Genomic DNA, 24198 nt, shown 5'->3' with positions numbered 1-24198 from the left:
GTTTGTCAGAATCTTCAAGGCCAGTTCCTGCGATGCCGCTACCCTCCAGGCCGTAGAGAGGGTCTTGCCTCCCGCTTGCTCTGGCCGCCTCCTCCACTCGACGCACATGAGCCTCCACCAACGCAGCTGGTACCTCCTCCTTCATTCGAGAGAACTCCTCTGAGGATAAAAAAGAGAAACATGATGTTCGTGTAAAAAAACTGAAAACACTAACTTCTTATTCGCTCTTTTTATATACAGGGAAATAAGTTACAGTCATTTTAAAGGTAATTAGATGATTTCTATTTGTGTGTGAACTATCTCACCAAGTGCTGATTTAGCTGCAGCGGAAGCCACTCGAGGGTCGACCACAGAGGCCAGGAATGCTACAGTACTCATGACAGGATTCCCCGCCTGACTGAACGGAATTGGCTGATAGGCCAGTGGGCCCAGGGAGGAGGAGGTGTCCTCCAGGTAGGGGTCTTCAATCGGTAGACGCAGGAAGTGGAGAATGCATTCATCCTGTGTGCGGCTACCCACATGCTCCGATACTTTATTCCAGTCATCTTTATACATCTCTAGACCCTAAACAGGAATTGTTAAGCCAAAAAAGTCGAGTTTACACTTCTGTTCAAAAGTTTGGGGTCAGGAAGACTTTTTTTTTTTTCAGGGATTAAAAAGATCAATAAATCCTGAAAAAAATGTACCAAAGTTTTCAAAAATATTAATCAGCACAACTGTTGTTATCTCTGATAACTAGAAATAATTGACTTTTATATGTATATATTTTACCTCCAGCAGTAGCAGCGTCTCCTGGTCTGTCCATTCCCGAGTGGCACTGGCAGCATTTTTAGTCTGTGGAATGACAGAAGGTGGTCCTTAATCATCTTCATACTTCATATTCCAAAATCCCTTTCAACCTGACACAATGTCATATTCTCTCTGCCCCATATGTGACCCTGAACCACAAAACCAGTCATAAGGTTTTTTTTTTTAATTTAGAGATTTATATATGAATAAATAAGCTTTCCACTGATGTATGGTTTGTTAGTATATGACAATATTTGGCCAATATACAACTATTTGAAAATCTGGAATCTGAGGGTGCAAAAAAAAAAATCAAAATATTGAGAAAATCGCCTTTAAAGTTGTCCAAATGAAGTCCTTAGCAATGCATATTACTAATCAAAAATTATGTTTTTAAGTATTTACGGTAGAAAATATCTTGTATCTTATTTTAATGGAACATGATCTTTACTTAATATCCTAATGATTTTTGGCATAAAAGAGGAATTTATCATTTTGACCCATACAATGTATTTTTGGCTACTGCTACAAATATACCTGTGCTACTTAAGACTGGTTTTGTTGTCCAAGGTGATAAATGTGATGGGCGGCTCTTACTTTAGCTGGGCCGCTCTTCTTGCTGTACACATCTGTCCTCAACCCAAAGTTCTGCAAGTCGGCCGGTTTGTCCTTTACTTTTTCAGGGAATGTCAGCATCTGCTGAGAGGATGAAGTCTAGAGGAAACAACAACAAAAAAGAGCTTAGATAGATAACCAATAAAGTATATATAAAAAAGGGGCTGTCAATCAAATAAAATACTTTATTTAACTTTTTTCCTTGTTAATATGGTAATGCCTTAAAAAATCTTTTAAGCAGTAACAGACTGCTTTACTTTACCTGGGTTGCTTTCGGCTGTAGAGGTACCAGGCTTGATGGCGTATCTGCCAACACGTGAAAGTGTGAGGTGGGTGGAGGCCCCATAGGAGTGGGCCGACTCTCTGAATCCACCTGATAGTTAATCAAGCCCCACTGCTCCAGAAATGCATGAACCCTGTTCACACACAACAACTTTCAAACTCAAAAGAAGCATGCATATATAATTTAAGCATTTTAGATTTTAGACTCTTTTCCCAGACCTCATAATGGCACAAACATCTCCAGCCAGGTTCCTACGGCAAGCTGTGGAGGTCAAATACTCCTGTGGGTTCAGTCTGTACGTGTCGATCATGAAGTTACGGTACGCCAGATAACTGTAACACAGCAAAGTGTGAAGGTCAGAAGGTCAAATTACATATTTAAGTTGTGTAAAAGTTCACCAGAAGATATTCTTACATTTCAGGAGTCTTTGACTTATTCTTCCCATTGAAAAACTCAGGTAGTGCTCTGCGCTCTATAGCATGGACACTAAAATAGACAGAAAACAGACTGTTACATTAAGACTTTGTTGTGACTCTTGAGAAAACAGCGTAGTAAAACAATCACTTTCTATTTAAATGGTTGATTCTTGATTAGAATAAGTTTGTAGTCACAGCACCTGTTATAGTCAAACCAAGCAGCATAGCTAGGGATAATGATATGATGGGTCTGTTCAGTGACATTATCCTCATGAAGGTCCGAACCCTTCACAGGTTCTCCCTTCACACTCGGAGAACCTTCTTCTTCCTCCTAGAAACACACAAACACAAACCATGAAAACTGCTTATGAAATACTAGAGCTGCAAAACGATTAGTTGCGATTAATCGATTTAAAATAAAAGTTTATGTCTGCACACTATATGTGTGTGTACTGTGTATATGTATTACGTATATATTAACACACACACATATGTGTATACATATTAAGGAAAAATATGTTAGATTTATATGTAAAATATTTATATATATCATTTAAATTATATACCAGTGTTTACATACAATAAAGGCATACAATACATACAAATATTTTTTTAAATATATACATATATGAGTGTATTTATATACATAATAAATATACACATATACCAAGAACACACACATACAGTATGCGAACATAAACTTTTATTCTGAATCGAATAATCGCGACTAATCGTTTTGCAGCTCTATGAAATACATTTGATTTGATATTTGATGAATTCAAATATTGACCATTTTGTAAAATTTTACGATCACTAGTTAAATCATGTCATTAAATCATGAGTTCATGCAACTTGAAATACTAAAAAAAAAAAAAAAAAAAAAAAAATTATTAACATTTTCTCCCAAATTTTTAAGATATAATTTTATTTTTTTAAAGTATAATTTAAGTATTAATTACTATTGTAATTATCATTAATAATAATACATCTACATTAAATTAACATGTATTTTTATTAGAGCTGGGCAACGATTAATTGCATTCAAAATAAGTGTTTGTGTACATAATATACATGTGTGTGTACTATGTATATTTATTATGTATAAATACACACACATGCATGTATAAGAAAAATATGTTATGTTTATATATTAAATATACTTATAATCTAAATTAGATGAATATATGTAAATATACAGTATGTGTGTGTCTTTATATATACATAATAAATATACACAGTACATACTATATAAATAAAAACTTTTATTTTGGATGTGATTAATTGTGATTAATCGTTTGAACAGCACAATTTTTTATGTATTATTTAATTAAATGTGCATTTAAAAATACATTAAAAATCAAAATGCTGCAAATATGCATTTTAGAATATTTATGATTATTATTTGGTCTCAAATCCCGATTATTATTTGGTCTCAAATCCAGCTGTGTATATATATATATATATATATAAAACTAAACATACAAAATGTGAAAACCAAACATGTGAGAAGAAATACTGTGTAATGTGTTTCATTTGCTGCTATACCTTCCCTACAGTCTCCATAGATTCGTCCTCTTGCTCATCTAGGTGTGATAACAGAAAAAAAACAGAGTTGAGTTAATTTTGCACATATACTTCATGGTACAGAGAAAAAACATGTGTTAATTAGCACAGAAAGATGAAGTGTGCTTTTTATGTTAAAATACTTCCTCTTATCACTGCTATTCTGTGCACAGACAGCTGTAAGTACATCCCTGTTTGGTGACATCCTTTATTTTTGCAATTCCACTTAGTGCCATTAATGGCACAGAAAAGACACACTTCATCTTTTGGTTAGTTTGAGTGGCAGGTGTATTAGAGAAAGATGCTACTGTAGAGACATACCCAAGTCAGTCATAGTGCCTCCTTTTACTGGAGTAGAATCTGAGTCCTTCTTAGTCACTACACACACAAACATCAAGGTTAGACAATCTAGACTAACTCATTAGGTAAAAAAATGTTAGATGTGTGTGAATGTACCTGTTTTAGGTAGTGTTGCTTCCTCCACTGCAGGCACAGGTGAGGGTTCATCTAAATCTTTAGTCAGGTCTTCCTGTTCTTCCTCTCTCTGTCCTCGTTTAGACTTTGTGTAGGGAGTAGTGGGCCTGATAATACATACACAGGACCATGCAAAGACATAAGGTTCACATTTAAATTTTAAAAAAGCTCAAATAAATTCTGAAACAAATGTCACAGTTTCCAGGAGTTAAATATGACATAAAAATACCCTTTCTTGGTGTTTTTCTTCTTGCTCTCCTGAGGTGGAGGGGTAGGAGATGGAGACGGGGAGCGCTTCCTTTTTTTGGCACTGCTGGGTTTTTTATCTCTCCTTTCATCTGGAGCGCTCACTTCATCTGTAAGTGTCTTTGCTGAAATTCTCTTCCTCCTCGGCCCTGCTTCTCCCACCTCATAGTCTTCCTCATTCATCCACTCATTAAACTGATCCAGGTCCAGAATCCACTTGGCATGGACCTACACACACAAACACATAAACTTACAGTCAGGTGATAAGTGGCTGAATTCCTCAGAACCATTAGCTAATTAGTGAAATTGTAAGAAAAAAAAACATGAAAGACACACCAAGCATGTGCAAGACAAAAGAGGCAAAGAAGAAGAGAGGTAAAGGATCAGAGACAGATGGAAAGAGGTAAGGGGGGGTTTCTAACCTTCCTGGGTTTCTCAGCAGTGGGCGGATCCTCCACAGCAGCCTCCACCTCACTGGCTGAGATCCATGTGTCATAACTGCATCATGAACACAACACATTAATCCTGCATTCACATACACACCTGAACTCAGTGTGTGTGTGTGTGTGTGTGTGTGTGTGTGTGTGAGCTCACCTATCAGGCCAGTAGCCCCAGTGTAGCAGCATCTGTTTGTCTCTCTTCATTACAGGACGAACCCACTCTTCTGAAAAGCACACACACATGTACCAACTGAAAACCTTTTTCAACCATTAAAGGATTAGTTCACTTCCAGACCCAAAATGTACAGATAATTTACTCACCCCCTTGTCAGCCAAGATGTTTGTCTTTCTTTCTTCAGTCATAAATGCATTTTTATTTGAGGAAAATATTTTAGGAATTATCTCCTTATAGTTGACTTCTATGGTGCCTGCAAGTTTGAACTTCCAAAATGCAGTTTAAATGCAGCATCAAAGGGCTCTAAGCCGAGGAAGAAGGGTTTTATCTAGTCTCGCGTAGCCAGACTTTCAGACTGACGGCTGAAGGTCTGGAATTCATGGCAGCTTTCATTGGCCAAGGCCCGCCCATAAGACCGTTTGATCGACATGTCAAACAACCAATCACAGTTTGTTTCGTTCAGCGTCACGATTCAGTGCGTGGAAATGCCCCCACAACAACAGACTGGCGTGCAACAAGTCAGTCATTGAAATAACCAGCATTGAAAGATAATGAAGAAGAGGGAGAACAAGCAGAAAGTCAGTAATTTGTTCGCGAACGTCGCAAATGTGTATAACAACAATGGCGTCTGCATAAGGACCTTTTAGCAAAACGCTGAGTAAATCAGTCTGCGCTTTGTTTCCCAGCGGACCGAAAATAAACGCGACACTCGCGTCTCCCAGAAATCCGGTCAAATTCAACTAATCAGATGACGACTTCGACATTCCTGAAGTGTTTCCAGTTAAGTGTACCATATGCATCGGACGTTTAGCCAACGTTCCGTGGATGTGACGTATGAGGCTGAGACTAGGTTTTATCTAGCGAAACGATCAGTTATTTTCTAAAAAAAAATTACAATTTCTATACTTTTTTTAACCTCACATGCTCATCTTGTCTAGCTTTGTGATGGACATGTGTACTCTGTGCACTCCGGTTCAGTTCAGCATCGCAGAGCTAGACAAGATGAGCATTTGTGGTTAAAAAGTGTATAAATAAAATTTTCGTTTTGCTAAATAAGACCCATCTTCCTCAGCTGGGATTGTTTAGAGCCATTTGAAGCTGCATTTAAACTGCATTTTGGAAGTCCAAACTCTTGGGCACCTTAGAAGTCCACTATATGGAGAAAATTCCTTAAATGTTTTCCTCAAAAACCATAAATTCTTCACGACTAAAGAAAGAAAGACATGAACATCTTGGATGACAAGGGGGTAAATTAGTAAGTAAATTATCTGTAAAAAAAATTTCTGGAAGTGAACTACTTCATTAACAGAGGGCGCACAATTTTTATCTTTGTATTTATGTCTCTTGTACTCTTACACATGTATGTGCATATATTTTTACACTACAAAAACACAGCAGAACATACCATCCTCCAGACTAGCAGGAATAGGCACCACTACATGAGAGCTGGACAGCTTATCTTCAGTCACAGACCCCTACAAACACAAAATATGGTGTTGATATATAAAGTATTTAATAAAATTTTACCAATATTTCAATTTAAAAAACGCGACAATTCTCATGCCAAGATAAAATTAACATTTTAAATAACACTGATCATTTTTTATATGACCAACTGCTACTTGTTAGTAGTCATTTTTAGGGATGTAACAGTATCAAAATCTCACAATACAATAATATTGTGAAGTCCACGATACAATATTTATTGCGATAATTAAAAAAAAAACAATTAAAGAATTGAAAAAAAACTTAAATTTTTGTACATTTTAAAGTTAAATTATTCTATCTAATGCACTTGAGAGTTCAAAATTAAAAGCTCCAACCCATGTTCTTAACTACGAAAATTTAAGTCAGAAAATATTTGATGGAAACGAGAGTAGAGCTTTTATTTTGAAGGAAAACTGCACTTTGCTTTGAAACACAGAGAAAACAAGACTTGATAAAGGGATTAAGCCATATTGTGCTTTCGGTTTTAGTTCATTTGACAGATACTGTGCCAAAGCATAATGGACCAAAACACAACTTTAAAGTTTTTTTTTTGTTAGAATAAGAAATTTAAATACATTTTAAAAACTACACTTTTTGCCAGGGAAGACCGGTATATCGTTTCATATTGTCACGTGACCACGATAATATCAAGTCAGTTTTGCTATCACAATATTACAATATTGATAATATCATTACAACCCTAGTAATTTTATCAGTAACTTTTTAAGCTGTTTTAGGGCTATTGAACTTAGTGCTGTCAATCGAAATTAACTAATTAATCACATTTTTTTCTGAAATGATTCATGATTAATTGAAATTAATCCCACCTAACATTAAGTTTTAGTAAAAAAACGCTTTTAAAATTAATGTAGAAACAACATAAAGACAGTATATTTTAACATTTGTTAAATATTTTTTTATGACTGAAGGCAAGTATCACTGATGCCAATATTACTGATGTCTCTATGAAATTGAGGTTTGAGAAATTGATATTTATCCATTGACTACAGCCATTCAACATTACAGTATAATTGAAAGCTATCAATTTTATTATTTATTAGACTTTAAAAAACAACAGCTTCTAATTTAAGTGAACTGAAAACAATCTTCACATAAGCCTATTATTTACCTGTGCCCTTCAGCAAGGAGGAAATATACAGAAAGTTTAAGTTATCAAACACTAAATGCTAAATTAAATAGAGACGAATACTTAAAGCTACAAAAGTTATTGATTTCCTTTTTTTCTTTTGTTTTTTGATTAATAGATATCAAAGCAGCTGGGTTATTATGTTTTTTGGCTGCTATTACTTTAAGAGCTGCCGCTACTAAACGTGACGTGGATCTGACATGCGTGCTCAGAGTTTAATTCGCACTTTAAAATGAAATGTTATTTGTACTATGAGCACAGTATAGCTATAATACATAGAGCTGACAGGACAGGCAAATTAGTTTTTACTGACATATGGCCTGACAACATCTCATCTGATCTGTTGTTCTACTGAAGCTCCCTCGTCATCTGTAACATTTACACGCTCATTTGACTAGCGCTGAAAAGTCTGCCATTTGATGTGGATGTAAAGAAAAAAAAATGCTATTCTTGTCAAGAAAGAGAGACAGAAGCGCTAATTTTGACACCACAAATAATATATTATCCAGCCATAACTAGATGACTTGCCATAATTAGAATAGTTTTGGGAAATACCTGGTGTCGTTTGATGATGTCCTTCAGTTTTCCTAGTAGCTTGGGCTCTATCTCTGAACTCAGGTAAATCACAGGTCGGGACAAACAGTTATTCTACAAAGGAAAAAAAATGTAATTTTTACTCAATATTTCATACTAACAAATGGCAAGTGACTGGAAAACGGTGTGTGTGCATGAAATTGTGTGTTTGATACACACCTGTACCACAGATTTTTCTATAGTCATGAACATTTCAACATTGCGATCCATTCTTGAAGGATTCTGGAAGTCAAATCTCCTCCTGATGGATACAGAAATGAACAACTAATGAGTATTTATTTGATTTTTGGTCTGCAATCACTGAATGAGCACTTGACTGCTAAGTGCTAAACATGACAGGATTGAAACACTAACTGAAAGTTCAAATGCAGGAAAAATGTCATGCAGAATCTATTCAGGAGCATAAGGAGCAATTCACACCATGAGGGAGCCGAATCACGACTCTCTTGGCAAGTGTGTCATAAGGTTAAGTGTCAGAGAAATTATACAACAGCTGATTAGGCTTCTCAAATAAATGGCAAATGTACATTTAAATGAACAGATACTTAAGCAGTCCACATGATGTATATATGAAAGTCTTGGAAGAAAATGTATAATCATTCTAGAATATTTTGTTGATTTTTTTTAATGAATAGTACTGAAATTTCCAAACTTGCTATGTGGCAAATCACTAATGCATTATGTACATAACAGTATAACTTTTACTTGATTTAAAGATAATATATATATATATATATATATATATATATATATATTAGTGGTGGGCCGTTATCGGCATTAACGTGCTGCGTTAACGTGAGACTCTTATCGGGCGATAAAAAAAATATCGCCGTTAATCTATTCTCAAAGTTGGGTTGGGAGCTGGGTCTAAACTACGTAAACTATGATGACTTCCACCTTTATATTTTAGCGCGGATGACGTATACCTAGTCGAATTGCACTGTAGGGGGCGAGAACAAGTCTTCAACTTCTGTGAAATTACCACATCAAATGAGACGTGCAAACATGGATGCAGCTATGAAGCCGCTTCAGGGCAGGTGCGTTGCTAGACCCTTTTTACTGGGGCACGTGAGTTATAATTTACTTTGATAATCCCGAAATAAAGACATTAAACTATATGCAACAACTGAATTGACGCTTCTAAAAGCAACGCAGTTTAATGGAAGACTATGCACGCAGAAATCCATGCCCATGCGCGTCTGTGTATTTAACGGCAACGCGCACGTCGTGCAGCCTTTTGCGCAGAAGTACTTGGTTACACAAGTTTGTATAGGTAATTATGTTGTAAATGCAATTGTCAAGCAGTTTGTGATGCATTTTGGAAACAGGAGATGAGCGCCTGATCTAATGCGCCACCTGGCCCGTTCTCGAAGACTTACTTTTAGTCATTTGGGTAGCACACATATTCTGAATGCCTTCAGCAGAATTCGAATTAGCCATTTTAATCTAGATTAATCTAGATTAATTCCAAGATTTAATCTAGATTAATCTAGATTAAAAAAATTTATCTATGCCCACCCCTAATATATATATATATATATATATATATATATATATATATATATATACATACACATACACACATTCTGTTTAATTTACAAACAAATTAAATTCATAGAATGTATGTATTTATAGTGGCAATTAAATAATAAAAAAAGAGTAAAAGAGGGGTAGAGAGAGGACAATTACCATCCTTGATCACTTTTGAACTTGTAGGCAGCAGCCAGAATTTGACACAGAGCTCCTCCCGATTTGAAATCCAAAAAACACTTCATCTAAGGGTGAGAGGAGAGCTTCATCAGCACACTATAATGCTGTTTACTTTAATGCATATGATTCAATACTATTGTGAAAGAAGGATTGTGTGAGTACCGGTAATTTAGTGAGTGGAGGGTTGCTGACATGCCGGCCAAACACTTCCTCCTGAAACTGAAGCAGCTGAACCACCAGGCTCGACAAAGATTTATTGGTGGGGGGCTCTGCTTGAATATACTAGGAAGAACAGAGAACATTTAGATGCTAACACCATAATAAAAGGAACATATATATGGACTAGTCACAGTCAGTATCAATCAGTGAGTATTTGACCATTCTAATATTATCTGCATTAGCCAATAACAATAATGTTATTACACTCTTCTGCTCACCACGCCTGCATTTATTTGATCCAATGTACAGAAAAAGCAATAATATTGTGAATTATTCTTACTATTTAAAATAACTGCTTTCTATTTGAATATATTCTGAAATTTTCAGCATCATTTCAGCATCAAAATCATTCTAATATGCTGATTTAGGTATCAATACTTAAAACAGTTGAGTAGATTTGTTTCAGGATTCTTTGAGGAATAGAAAGATCCAACGATTTGCATTTATCTGAAATAAAAAGCTTTTGTAACATTATACACTTTACAATTCAAAAGCTTTCAGTGGGTATTTTTTTCTGGGAAAGAAATTATAGAAATTAATACTTTTATTTAGCAAGGATGCTTTAAATTGATGAAAAAGTAATGATAAAGACATTTATAATTTTACAAAAGATTTCTATTTCAGATAAATGCTGTTCTTCTGAACTATGCCGTTCATCAAAGAAACCTGAAAAAAATGTGTAATATTAGAATGATTTCTGAAGGATCACATACTGAAGTAATGATGCTAAAAATTCAGCTTTGAAATCACAGGAATAAATTACATTTTACAATATATTCAAATAGAAAACTGTTATTTTAAATAGTAAAAATATTTCAGATTTTTCCTGTTTTTGCTGTACTTTGGATCAAATAAATACAGGCTTAGTGAGCAGAAGAGACTTCTTTAAAAAGCATTAGCGTAAGTGTTAATTTTGGACATTTAGTGACCATTGCAATAATTAAATTGTATAAAAATGCTAATGCAAAAAACAATTTACCAGGTAAATGATCCAAAACCTTACACTGGCCACAATATTGCTCGACCACTAAGGATAAAATCTACATTTACCACAATCTACATCACTTGACATTTTAAAAGCTAACATCAGTACTTCAAAATTACATAAAAGTGAAAGAACGAAGGCTGTAGTCTATAGTCATGACAGAACATATATTTTATAATTTAGAGATTCGTATTTTCATTTATATTTTCAGTTTTCGTTCATTTCGTTTCTATTCATTTTTCAAACCTTAATTTTATATTATTTAAGCAATGATAATTCCGTGAATGTCAATACATTGATTCATTAAAATAAGGTTTATATTAAAACACGTTTTATACGTAAGGAATTTCTTTCTTTACATCATATATAAAAAACCTTGACCATTTAATGTATATGCTGCTTAAGGGGGTTTCATTAGCGGGAAATTAGACTTTCTTGCACACTATAGCCGGTTCCACATTGTTTCAACGTATCAAGTACTTCCCACGGGTAAATTGTTGCAAATGAAAAGAAAAAAAATATTCCTCACATCCGACTGTGAATTTGTCATCGTCTGTAACACATTGCTGTTTTTACATACACAGCGCGGGAGGCGGATTTGGCTGCACATCTGGATTCGCGCACTTGCGCTGCCAGTACCGCAGCCCCGTTACACGAGCTGGCCTTTCCTTGTATAAAAAAGAAAGGCCATTCATAAAAACCTATAAGATAAGGTCAAATGACTATCCAGAGATGTGGAAACGACACCAAATATTTCAAATAAAGCCAATTCTTAGGCACGTCTTAAGACTTTTCTCAAGACGCGCGTCCAGCATCTTCTATTGTCTGAGACGCGTCAGACTGTGGATTTTAAACAGCTGGATTTCTCCCCATCTCCTTTCCTGCCCTCCCCTCTCCTTTCTGCCTACCCGCCTCGAGTCTGCCCTTTCCTGCACAAATATCTCAATGACCGTTCGCGTTGGTTACAAATAAACGAATAGTACCTTTTTATAATTCTTGCCCAGCCAAACCCGGACATTGTCGAACTGCGAGACGGTATCAGACGCTTCGAAATATTTTACATTCGGGCCGCCGTCTTTCTTCCGTACCGCCATCTTTGTCTGCTCGAAAGTTTTGCCACCCACCGCCCCCTGGCGTTCATTTGTTTTTGCTAGAAAAGACGAAAGTAGCAGTCGATGGAGATGAAACAACCCCCATTCTGGCTCAAATTATAGGCTTGCGCTTCCATTGCAGCTTTGGAAAATCTTGAACCAAAATGGCGGACAACGGTGGCCAGTGTCTTCCCGGCATCCCATCCCCCTCCTCAAATACTAAAATCACATTGAGCTTTGCACAATACAATGCTGTAGTCCTCATACAGTAGTAAACTTGATAGCCCTCAAACAATTAGCCTCATATTTTCAAATTGTAACGGCAGATGACCCGAACCACTATATTTTTCAACGCTCAACAATATTTATATATATAATAGCAAACGGTAAGTAATTTTGAATGGTTAGTCATAATGAACAACAACCAAACGTGTCATTCATCATCCCATAAATGTATAAAGGTGTTCTTAAACTGGATGCACTTGAGCTTGCTTGAGCATCTCGAACTTTTCAAGTTCAAGTCTAATTTTTGCAGAAATAGCAATACCTAAAAGTATCCAATAGGTGGTGTTGTTGTCTAAAATAAAGTGCTTTTAAAGCTCCCTCTTAGGGCTAGTTTTTCGGTAGTGACTTATAAACATGTGGCCTGAAATAGTATCTCACGATATGCCTGTTTAATAGCCAATAAACATGCTTAAGATGCTTAAGAAGTATCAGGATGATATCTTCTGACTTTTCCTAAACTTAGCTACCAGAGCTGACCATAAACAATTGACGTCAAATTGACGTCGCTGGACCACAAAACCACATATATACCCATAAGTAGCACGGGTATATTTGTAGCAATAGCCAAAATCTATCTATCTATCTATCTATCTACTGATGTCTGTCTTAAATTTGCACATCCCTGCTGAAAAACAAAAAACGAATAGTACTTTAATTCCAAACAGTGCAAACCACCAATTTTATTCATTAAAACCATTAAAATGTAGTGTGTTTTGAGACATATTCCATGTGGATTTAGTATTTCTTACAAGCCACCAATAGAAGGTGACCAATTACCAGTAGAAACCCACATAGTCCATTATAGTTTCAGTTAAAACCAATACAAGTCTCATTATAACCAGTAAAACCATTACAAATGTTCTATTGTGTGTCTATTTTTTTTTTAACAGGGATTGTAAAAAGTATAGATAACTTTTCATGTTCGTGTCTATTTAGAGGATGTGTTTGTGAGAATCTTTCTCAGATGACATCTTAGAGTGTGATTGTGAGGTGTTGCGTACACGAGAAATTCGAGTTGTAAAGACCTGCAGTGTCAGTGTAGATTGACAAACAGTGAAACTTTCTCCTTCCTAACCTTGTTTCTGTCAGAGTTATCATAATTTTAGAGAGTGTTGGTGTTGCTGTCTAGCCAATCTCTTTGACCTTTTTACTATTGTCCTTCAAAGGATGCCCAGCCATCTATCTCCCCTCATTACCAAGGAAATGTGTCGGCGTCTGGTTGTGTGTGTGAGGCACAGTGAATAGTAATCAACACTGTCAATGGGTATACTGACTAATTAGTGGTATGTTTGGGAAAGAGAGTGCGTTTTTTTTTTTGCTAACAACTAATTGTGTTCTTGATTTAAATCTATATTAATGGCTTTCTCTTTTTATGAGAGTTATAGCTCAGTTTCATATTTGGGATGTAGGTATGTATTGATTATATGTTGGTTAGTTAAGTAGATTGCCTGGCCTTCGTGCCTTCAGGCTGTTCAAACACACACTTAATCGAAATAAACCACCTAGATCGTCAAATGCACAGCTTTAATTAAAAATAGAAGGCGAGTTGAAGGAAAGATGGACATGAAAGTGTTTCTATATATTTTTTATTTACAGCATGTAGTCTTTAACATGCCAGAATAAAATTCTATAATAATGATTAATTACACAACCGCAAGGCTTTACAACAGCAATCAATCTACAAGTCAAATATTTAGAAGTAAATTTTCTTTCACTTTATATTGATATGGACACATATGTGAATCACATACATTGCTGATACATGCACACACACACACACACACACACACACACACACACACACACACATACATACACATACACACATAGTCTCATAGTTCCTCCAGTATAAACACAGTGTACATACTTAGTAGACATAGAGGTTAAAACATAGTTTCCATGCCATGAAATGCTTATAGCCTTTTCCAAGTTATGCACACACATACACATGATGCAGAGGGAGAATGGTGATCTACAGTAGTAAAATGCAACAAGATAATTCTGGGTAATCTTTAAAGGTAGTTACTTTTGAGCCTAGTGGATGAGCTTTGCACACAGCATACTGTAATAGTGTTAATTGGAAAAAGCCTGACACTGTGATTTAGGGAATTTACATTAAAAGTATCAACTAAATAAACATTCGGTTCACCATTGGTGGGCGCAGAATTAAAAAAAAATAAGACTAGGCCTACATGTTTCTCAAGTTTCAAGGTAATTACCTTAAAAGTAGCAAATACACCATGACCATCCTGTTGAAAAAAACACAGCATATGCTGGTTAGGTATGTTTGAAACATAGCAGTTGGTTTGAGCAACTAGCTCCTCAGGACCAGCTCAGGATCAGCTTAAACCAGATCATGACCAACTAAGGACCAGCTTATGCTGTTTTTTTCAACAGGGCAGAGCAAGATGACTGTTAGCAATACACGTCAATACAAAGCGTCTACAACTTGATTTAAGTCAACATGACATCAAATTTGAAAATAAAAAAGCATATGTGACCCTGAACCACAAAACCACATATATACCCGCAGGTAGCATGCACTGTAAAAAGTTTTCACCTGTTTCAGCTTAAAAACTTAAGTTTAGCAGCTGCCTTAAAATGTTAAGTTAAAACAACTTAAATCATTTCAACTCACAAGTTAAATCAACTCATTTTATTGTAATGAGTTAAAATGACTTGTAGTTTTAAGTCGATTTAACTTAAAATTTTAAAGCAGCTGCTAAACTTAAGTTTTTAAGTTTAATCTGGTGAAAACTTTTTACAGTGTGGGTATATTTGTAGCAATATCCAAAAAATACATTGTATGGCTCAAAATTATAGATTTTTCTTTTATGACAAAAATCGTTAGGATATTAAGTTAAGATCATGTTCCATAAAGATATTTCCTACCGTAAATATATCAAAACAGAATTTTTGATTAGTAATATGCATTGCTAAGAACTTCATTTGGACAAGTTTAAAGGCGATTTTCTCCATCTTTAGATTTTTTTTGCACCCTCAGATTCCAGATTTTCAAATAGTTGCCAAATTTCAATAAAAAAGACCCTTTTGACTCGTTTTGTGGTCCAGGGTCACATATTTACTTTCTTAATTCAGATTCATGGTGTTATTGTGATCAATTAATCTGTGCACATTATTATATATGGTTTATAGGTTAGTTACACTGATTTGTCTTTTTTAAATTAGTATCTCTTTTTTTTAGCTGTTTAGATTTGTTTTCAGAGAATTTTGTTGTTGTAATACTTCATTCGATTATTTTTCACTTTAAATTAAATTTATTAAGGCTTATGCTTAAAACTAATTTTAATGGAACTTATAGACAGACCACATTTCCTGTTTTACATCATATTAGGAAAGTAAAATGGCTTGCCAATGCTGTTGACTTTTTGACCATAATCAGAAACTCTCAGTCTTAACGTTTAATTTTGGAGTGTTTTCTCTAAGTTATATCACGTTATATCGCTTGTATGTAATGTTGTCGCCTATCAATCAGCCTGATGTGATGGTGTTAAATATGTGAGAATATATTTGTATTTGTGTGTATTTGTTAGTCGGGATAGATGAGAAAGCCGCTGAATGTGCTGTATTTGTTGGTGTTTCCTCCATGCACTTTTCCGCCATCCAGCTGCACGCAGACCTCATCTCCCACATCTAAATGAAGGATCACACTGTTAGAGGCGTAGTCATAATTCTGATCCGCGTCCTGAGCGATCGCACTGGCCCTCACCTGAGAGACAGAACGAGAGAGAAAAAATGGTTTTAATGTTGAATACAAGGAGTAAATCATCATAATCAGGGGAGGAATGAGGAGAATCAAACCAAAATTCATTCAGACACCTTTTTTATTTATTTCTCACATTATCACAGTTTATTCGCTATAGTTTAGAAAATGGTAACAAAATATGATGAGAACTCAAGAGTTAAACTGTCAGAACAAATTCATCTTGATAATCACAAATGATTTACAGTCAAACCAAAATTTATTCTGACACCTTCAACATTTCTTACAGTATACAGTGTTGTTTTTGACAACCATCTTAGATTTAGTCTTAGTCTTTTGGACTAAAATGCTTCTTAGTTTTAGTCAAATTTTAGTAACTTCTATATGTGATAGTTTTAGTCCAATTTTAGTCGACGAAAAGTCAAAAAGGTTTTAGTCTAGTTTTAGTCGACGAAAAGTCAAAAAGGTTTTAGTCTAGTTTTAGTCAAAAAAAGGGAAAAAAGTAGTCTTTTAACAAATTAATGTAGGTCAGTAAGTATTTTGCTGTTGGGTAGTGTCACTTATAAGTTCTGAAAATAGCAGATCTATAGTTCAACACAATGTGAGCTTCCGGATCGACTATTTTCACCAATAATTACAATAATGAAGGAATGTTTTAGAACATAAAAGACAAACAAGGATGGAATGCTAAAACGGCTTGCCATACTAGTATAGCAAAGAGTATTTAATGCTAAAACGGCTTGCCATAGCGTCAGATACTTTTTAAGTTTTAATTGGCATGCACAATAAGCGGAAATGTCATGCATTTTAAACGTCTGACGGACCACCCACTAACATTTTCGTCTATTCTCGTCAACGAAAACTCACACACGTCTCGTCATGTTTTAGTCATCAACGAGCCATTTTTATCTCGTCATCGTCTCGTTATCGTCATGAAAAAAAGTGGCGTCAACAAAATGATTTCGTCATCGTCATCGTTGACGAAAACAACACTGACAGTATAACATTTTATTTGCTATAGTTTACAAAATGGTAATAAAATATGACAAGAACTCAAGTTTAATTGTGTCAGAACAAATTCATCTTGATAATGTCAGATAACTTTGATAGAAAGGTATGTAACAAAACATGGTTAGGTCAAAGTGTCAAATTTAATTTTGAATGAAGAACTTTTGGGTGTAATATGTCACAGTTTACATTATTTTGCTATCCTCACATAAATGAACTATAGTGTCCTCCACCCACTAGTAAAAAAAATAAAATAAAAATTACTATAATTGATTGTAAGTGTTCAGTGAATAACAGCTTTAATGTCATTGTCTGTTTCTACCCATTGTCAGTAAGCAGATGCCATTAAATCCTTTAACCTCACTGGAAACTGGCAATCTTTCTCTCTCTTACAAACAGTCTGTCTTATGATTTCTCATCTCCTTCCTAAGACCTAAGTGTCCTAAGGGATACACAGAACAGAGAGAGAGAACAAAAGACCAAGACAGACCAAGGTCCGAGGGAATAAGGCTTATTGATCTGTGTGTTGTATGTGTGTGGTGTGTAATTCATTGGAAAGGCTGTTAAACACTGTGGTCTTCAGTCGTTCACAAACGTAGTAATTTGTTAAATTGTTAAACTCATATAATACTATTTCTTTCGCATACAGTCAAACCAAAAATTATTCAGACACCAGATATAATTTTTTTTATTTCTTTTACTATGGGTGCAGGACACTATAGTTCATTTATGTGAGGATAACCTCCAAAAATGATTACTTCATACAGTGGACTACCTGTAAAAGTTATAAAAATTTGGGACCAAAAATTTGATTTGACACTTTGACCTGACCATGTTTTTTACATACCTTTCTATCAACGCTATCTGACATTATCAAGATGAATTTGTTCAAACATAGTTTAACTCTTGAGTTCTTGTCATATTTTATTACCATTTTCTAAACTATAACAAATAATCTGTTATAATGTGAGAAATTTTAAAGGTGTCTGAATACATTTTGGTTTGACTGTAATTTATTTGTGATTATTAAGATTAATTTGTTCTGACACAGTTTAACTCTGAGTTCTTGTCATGTTTTATTGCCATTTTCTAAACTACACTCTTAAAAATACAGGTGCTTTAAAAGGTTTTTCAAGCGATGCCATAGAAGAACCATTTTTGGTTCCACAAAGAACCATTCAGTCAAAGGTTTTTTAAAGAACCATCTCTTTCATACTTTTTTGAATTCCTTCTTTCGCCACAAAGAACCTTTTGTAAAACAGAAAGGTTCTTGAGATGTTTAAAGTTCTTTATGGAGCCATTTAGACAAAAAAGGATCTTCAATGGCATCGTGAAGCACCTTTAATTTTAAGAGTGTATAGTGAATAAACTGTGATAATGTGAGAAATGTTGTTTTGCATGCCACTGTATGCCACTTATTTTTTAATCAGCATTAAAATAAACACATCTGTCTCAAACAATACAGGTCAAAACACTGATTAATGTCTATCCACCTTATTTTTTAATGCGGAAGTAAGCCGTTTTTTGTGAATGTGCGAGACTTTTGGTTTATTAGCCGCTGTAGGGAAATAGCGAGAAGAATAACAAAGTGCAGTAAAGGGTAAAACTGTTTGCACTACAAACCACTGTGTTCATAATTAAGATAATTTATTAAAATAATATATGTCCCTGGACCACAAAACCATAAGTCGTAAGTAGCACGGGTTTATATAGCAATAGATAACAATACATTGTATGAATCAAAATAATTCAATTTTCTTTTATGCTAAAAATCATTAGGATATTAAGTAAAGATCATGTTCAATGAAGATATTTTGTACATTTCCTACCGTAAATATATTAAAACTTAATTGTTGATTAGTATTAGGCATTGCTAAGAACTTCAATTTTAATACCTTTAAGGGTGATATTTTCAATATTTCGATTTTTTTTGCACCCTCAGATTCCAGATTTTCCAATAGTTGTATTTCGAACAAATATTGTTATCCTAACAAACTATACATCAATGAAAAGCTTATTTATTCAGCTTTCAGATGATGTATATCTCAGTTTCAAAAAATTGACTCTTATGACTTTTGTGGTTTTGTGGTCCAGGGTCACAAATAGTAGGACACACCAGTTTGCAAAATCAAGCAGCTAACAACAGCTGGATGCGAATGAGACCGGAAGCCTCACACATAAAATCTTAAAATGTCTGCACCCACTCTTACAGGAAAAAATAAGGTGGATAAAGCTTCGACCAAAGCCTAATTTCGCACTGCTAATTAATGCATGATCTTACTATATGTAAGAATCAAAGCATAATTAAGGCTTCCAATCCTGTGTATAATTAATGAGTATCCTATAACTCAAAACGTATTTAATTCTCACTGCTCACTAAGGTCTGCTACCATATCTATAAAATATTTATGTTTTTTTTAAATTCTACATTACTCACAATACTATACTTTTTTCTTCTGAAGAATGTTTTACAAATGTATTTCAGTCGCGTCTCCAAGTGATCGACATTTTCTGGAGTTGTGCTTAATTCTTCTCACATCTACTCATTAATTATCCCTGTCTTCCCCTCATCTTTCTTTTCCCAGCACCTCTTCCCCCGTATCTGTTCATTCCTTGCACCATCCATCCATCTTTTTTTCTGCTGGAATCGTAATAAAATGCAGGTCACGCGCGTGTCTCCACTGCGCGTCTCGTGTTGGCGCGTGTCCCTGTCCAGTCTAAATCGGATTGATTAACGGCGCGAGGTGGCAGCTCCCGCGGGAGGCCTGGGGCTGCGTCGGGGCCTCGCTGGCTCGGTAATTGCCCGGCGCAGTGGCTCGGCTGTTGCTCCTAATGGGGCCCACTCCTCAATAACTCCACTGTATCACAATAAACGGAGCCTCGTACAGACCACCGGTCAAATGGAGTCACCAAGTATTAAGTGTGTGTGTGTGTGTGTGTGTGTGTGAGAGAGAGAGAGTGAAATAGAGAGATTTAGCTAGCATGTGCATTGTGTTGTTTCCCCCCAGTGATTTCAACGACACGTTATCAGATTAAATAGCAGGGTTTCGGTTTTAACAGTTTCTGACAGAAAAAGCCTGATGATAATGCAAACATATTTGTTAAATAAATTCAAGAACCAAATATTATGCTCAGTGAAAATAATACACAGAAATACACAAATGATTGGTAGTGAACCTAATTTATTTTCCGTGGTTGTGGCGTAATTTATTTTATTTGACTTTTATGAAAGCCAATAAAATAAACTACACATGGCATAGGCCTTACAGCTGCTTTTAAATTTATTATTATAATTTATTTTTTTCTAGAATGTCTTTAAAAATAATGTTTCTTTGTATTTTGCTTGGCAATTCATAAATGTGACCCTGTACCACAAAAACGTCATAAGGGTATTTTTTTTTTTATATGTTGAGATTTATACATCATCTGAAAGCTGAATACATAAGCTTAGTCGAAACAATATTTAGTCGAGATACAACTATTTAAAAATCTGGAATCTGAATATGCCAAAAAAATCGAATTATTGAGAAAATCACCTTTAAATTTGTCCAAATCAAGTTCCTAGCGATGTATATTGCTATCAAAAATTTTGATATATTTATAGTAGGAAATTTACAAAATATCTCCATGGAACATGATCTTTATTTAATATCCTATTTATTTTTGCCATTAAAGAAATTTCATTAATTTTGATCCATACAGTGTGTTGTTGGCTATTGCTACAAATATACCTGTGCTACTTAAGACTGCTTTTGTGTTCCAGGGTCATGACTTTTAAGCTGTGCTGTACAAAATATTCATAAAGTTTCATGACTATATATATATATATATATATAAAAATTAGAATGTCAGTCCTCTTGCATACACAGAGGCCATGTGGCTATGTGTAACCTCAAAATATATCATGTTCTCCATTGCTAAAGGTTAACGCTGTGATTTATGAATTCATGAATGAGCCATTTATCTCCTGTAATTTTGTATTCATACAAATCCCCTGTCTCTGAGTAACATTTAAGAGGCTAATTGGTTATATGACTGCAGGGCTCCATGTATGACTGGTTTTATACTTGAAGTAGCACTTCACTTGTCTGATGCAAGTACTTTTAATTTTTACAAATACAGTGGTGGCCAAAATGATTAGAACACTAGTGTTTTCACCAGCTAAAAAATGTTTATAAGTCAGTTATTTATATATTTTGCTATAGTGTGCCCACACAGAGATATGATCTCATTACCATCCAGTCTGTCTGGAATGGTATGAAGAAACATACTGAACATGACATGAAGAACAAACTGAGACTAAATCCAGAAGAACTGTGGCAACGTCTCCGGGATGTTTCAAGAGACCTACTTGCAAAGCTACCTGAAAAACCATGCGCAAGTGCATCTAGGGCAAAAGCTGCTTTAAACACAAACGATAGTCACACTAAATGTTGATTTAATGTAGTTAATAGAAGTTAATTAATAAAATGTATTTATGACATTATTTTTGACAGTATGCTCATTTTACAGCAACAGTGCCAAAAACTTTTAACAGTACTGTAGCTTTGCAGGTAGGTTTCTTGAAGCATCTTGGAGATGTTGCCACAGTTCTTCTGGATTTAGTCTGTCTCAGTTTGTTCTGTTTCTTCATGTCATTCCTGACAGACTGGATAATGATGAGATCAGATCTCTGTGTGGAGCACAGGCTGCTGTCAGACTCATTGCGCAAACAAAAATCTTACTGGATTGTTACAAAAATCTTTGTTGAACTGCGGTGTGAACCTACATCCGTGAAATGAATGTGCCAAATTGTTTGCCACAAAGATTTCAAACAGATTTATCATAGGGCTACCATAATTCTTCTGTTCTCAGTGTCTTTTTACAGTCCTGCCTCAAGGTTAAAGGCTCCAGGTGTGTGTTTCTCAGTACGTCCTTTAACTGGTAAAAATGGCTATACTTGAGAATGTAAGTGCCTTGAATGCTGCAGGTTCATATATGTATGTTCTGTACAGTATGTCCTCTCTTGAATGGGCCTCCTCTCAAACAAACACTGACGTGATCTCAGAGTTTGTATTAGATCGACCTTTTGTCCATTCAAAGGGCAGTGAAAGCACAGGAAATGAGAGTTAGAGATACAAAAGAAAAAAAACAAGAGATGGAGAAAGCGCAGATCCGTAAACATGGAAAAGGGGTGTACAAGTGTCTATTGCAACAGCTGCAAAAACCTGTCAAGGTACTGTGGGATTACCTCATTAACTATATTAATTAATTAACTGGAGGATGTAAACTCATTAGCTGCTGTGTAATTGACAGGATGTTCGAGGCTTTTCTAACAACTTCTCTGCATCACACCTTAATTAGTGCCGCGTTACTCTGACGAGACCACGAACAGGGAGAGATTTTCGAGAGAGACAGAGGTGAAGTGCTAAGGATGAACCCAAAGTAAAAGCTAGTCGTACAGTGGGATGAGAAGAGACATGTTTACATGGCCAAGATCAATTACTGAATTAATTAATCGAATTTGTAATGAGAACAAATTGGCTGGGTATTCTACTTGAGTGACATTAATTTGTGGACGTTGCGCTCCCTGCTGCACCCCTCAGGATGCTGTTTTCGTTTCTTATTCAGCCCCATGCAATCTATCCCTGCCACGACGGGCCAACTTCAGCTAATAAGTGGCATTTCACAAATACATTAATATTCAGAGCTCTCTAAAAATAAAACAAACTGCCACAATCTCACTGCAGTTACAGTGTGTTGGAATCTACCTGTATTAGAGAGAAAATCATAGACTGCGTTTGTAGTATCATCTCGTGCAAATCTATGACCTGCAATGAGGTCAGCAGCCCTTTCTCGTTCTCTCTCTCACTTACACATGCGCTCACACTTTCTGTCGTTTTGCTCATCTATCTTACTTACACTGATCTGATGCTGTCTGTGTCTCTGGCCTCGCAGTAACACTTTCTCCCGACCTCTCTGTCGGCTCTCCTCTGATTAGCCATCCATCTTCCTCTCCTCCGTTCATCTCTCTATCATCCCACACCGTCTTACCGCCTCCCTTCGCACGCCCTGCTCGTTTGGGTGGGCTCACCGTTTTTTGATTTCGCTTTGCCTTTTTCATTTTAAAATAGGTAAAATAAATATAGTGTAAATATTGATCTAAACCTAAAACAACAGTGGCATGGGGAGGTTTTCCAACAGCTTCCATTTCAGAATGAAAAGTCCTGACATTTTCTCACCCTTATGTCGTTAAAAACTGGCTTTATTTGTGGACGGAACTGTTTGTGTCAATACATTGAAAGTCGGTGTCCAAAATAGTTTGGAACGAAATGAGTTTAAATAAATTTCATTTTGAGTGAACCGTCCCTTTAAGAGTGAAATGTGCGGATGTTTGTGAGAATGCTTTGAGAGGACCTTGAGATGGGTTAAATAATTTAGCTAAGGGGAGAGATAATTAATGAGGGCAGTGATAGACATTTGGCAGAGTGTGACTCTGTGTGAGTGTTTGTGTGTGGCCCAGGTGGAAAAGAGGGAATCTCATCTTAAAGACATGAATGATTTAGCACAAGAGGAGATCACTGGAATGACAATATATGCAATACAGCATGCCATACACTGCTGAAGCTTACTCTCCTCATCTTCTCACTTTCCGCATCTCGTCCTCCACTTAATGGAGGCTGTGTTGAATCCCGAGCAGTCTTGGATTTGGCCTGCAGCGCATGAGCTACTGTATATTCAGCAATAAAATGTTTTAGTATATGAGTAGCAGAGACATTCTGCTCCTCTATGAGACAAAATGAGTAACAGCTTTTAGTATAAATATTGTGATTACTCATAAAGTCAGTTTGGGTAACTTTTGATCTAATATTACAGTTCAAAAACGGTCCGAATTTGCCCTTTAACTAAATCAAATTGCGCAGCAGTTCTTAAATTAGATTTCCATCTGAAAAGAACCTTGAAAATTATT

The 24198-nt window shown here is 35.5% G+C and overlaps 2 protein-coding genes across 2 annotated transcripts in view; both read right to left on the bottom strand.

The window, feature by feature from the left end:
* Positions 1–12240, bottom strand: part of smarcc2 (SWI/SNF related BAF chromatin remodeling complex subunit C2) — a 24974-nt gene extending 12734 nt beyond the window's left edge. Inside the window, 20 exon segments of the mRNA XM_073851575.1 lie at positions 1–159; positions 306–564; positions 772–834; positions 1384–1500; positions 1664–1817; positions 1903–2016; positions 2099–2170; positions 2301–2431; positions 3646–3683; positions 3985–4041; positions 4120–4244; positions 4367–4611; positions 4806–4881; positions 4978–5047; positions 6404–6473; positions 8189–8281; positions 8387–8468; positions 9917–10002; positions 10100–10219; positions 12125–12240. The exon segment at positions 1–159 is cut by the window's left edge and continues 1 nt beyond it. Coding sequence (XP_073707676.1) covers positions 1–159; positions 306–564; positions 772–834; positions 1384–1500; positions 1664–1817; positions 1903–2016; positions 2099–2170; positions 2301–2431; positions 3646–3683; positions 3985–4041; positions 4120–4244; positions 4367–4611; positions 4806–4881; positions 4978–5047; positions 6404–6473; positions 8189–8281; positions 8387–8468; positions 9917–10002; positions 10100–10219; positions 12125–12235 — 2242 coding nt within the window. The 5' untranslated portion in view covers positions 12236–12240.
* A 1915-nt stretch (positions 12241–14155) lies between these two features.
* The window catches only part of c1ql4b (complement component 1, q subcomponent-like 4b), a 12205-nt gene continuing 2162 nt past the window's right edge, over positions 14156–24198 (bottom strand). The window contains exon 2 of the mRNA XM_073851863.1: positions 14156–16247. Within this exon, the coding sequence (XP_073707964.1) occupies positions 16068–16247 (180 nt within the window). The 3' untranslated portion in view covers positions 14156–16067. The remainder of the gene's footprint in view (positions 16248–24198) is intronic.

Source organism: Garra rufa, chromosome 12, assembly GCF_049309525.1.
Source record: "Garra rufa chromosome 12, GarRuf1.0, whole genome shotgun sequence".
NCBI lineage: Eukaryota > Metazoa > Chordata > Actinopteri > Cypriniformes > Cyprinidae > Garra > Garra rufa.
Note: the sequence above shows the minus strand (reverse complement) of the source record. Positions and strands in the feature narration are given on the sequence as shown.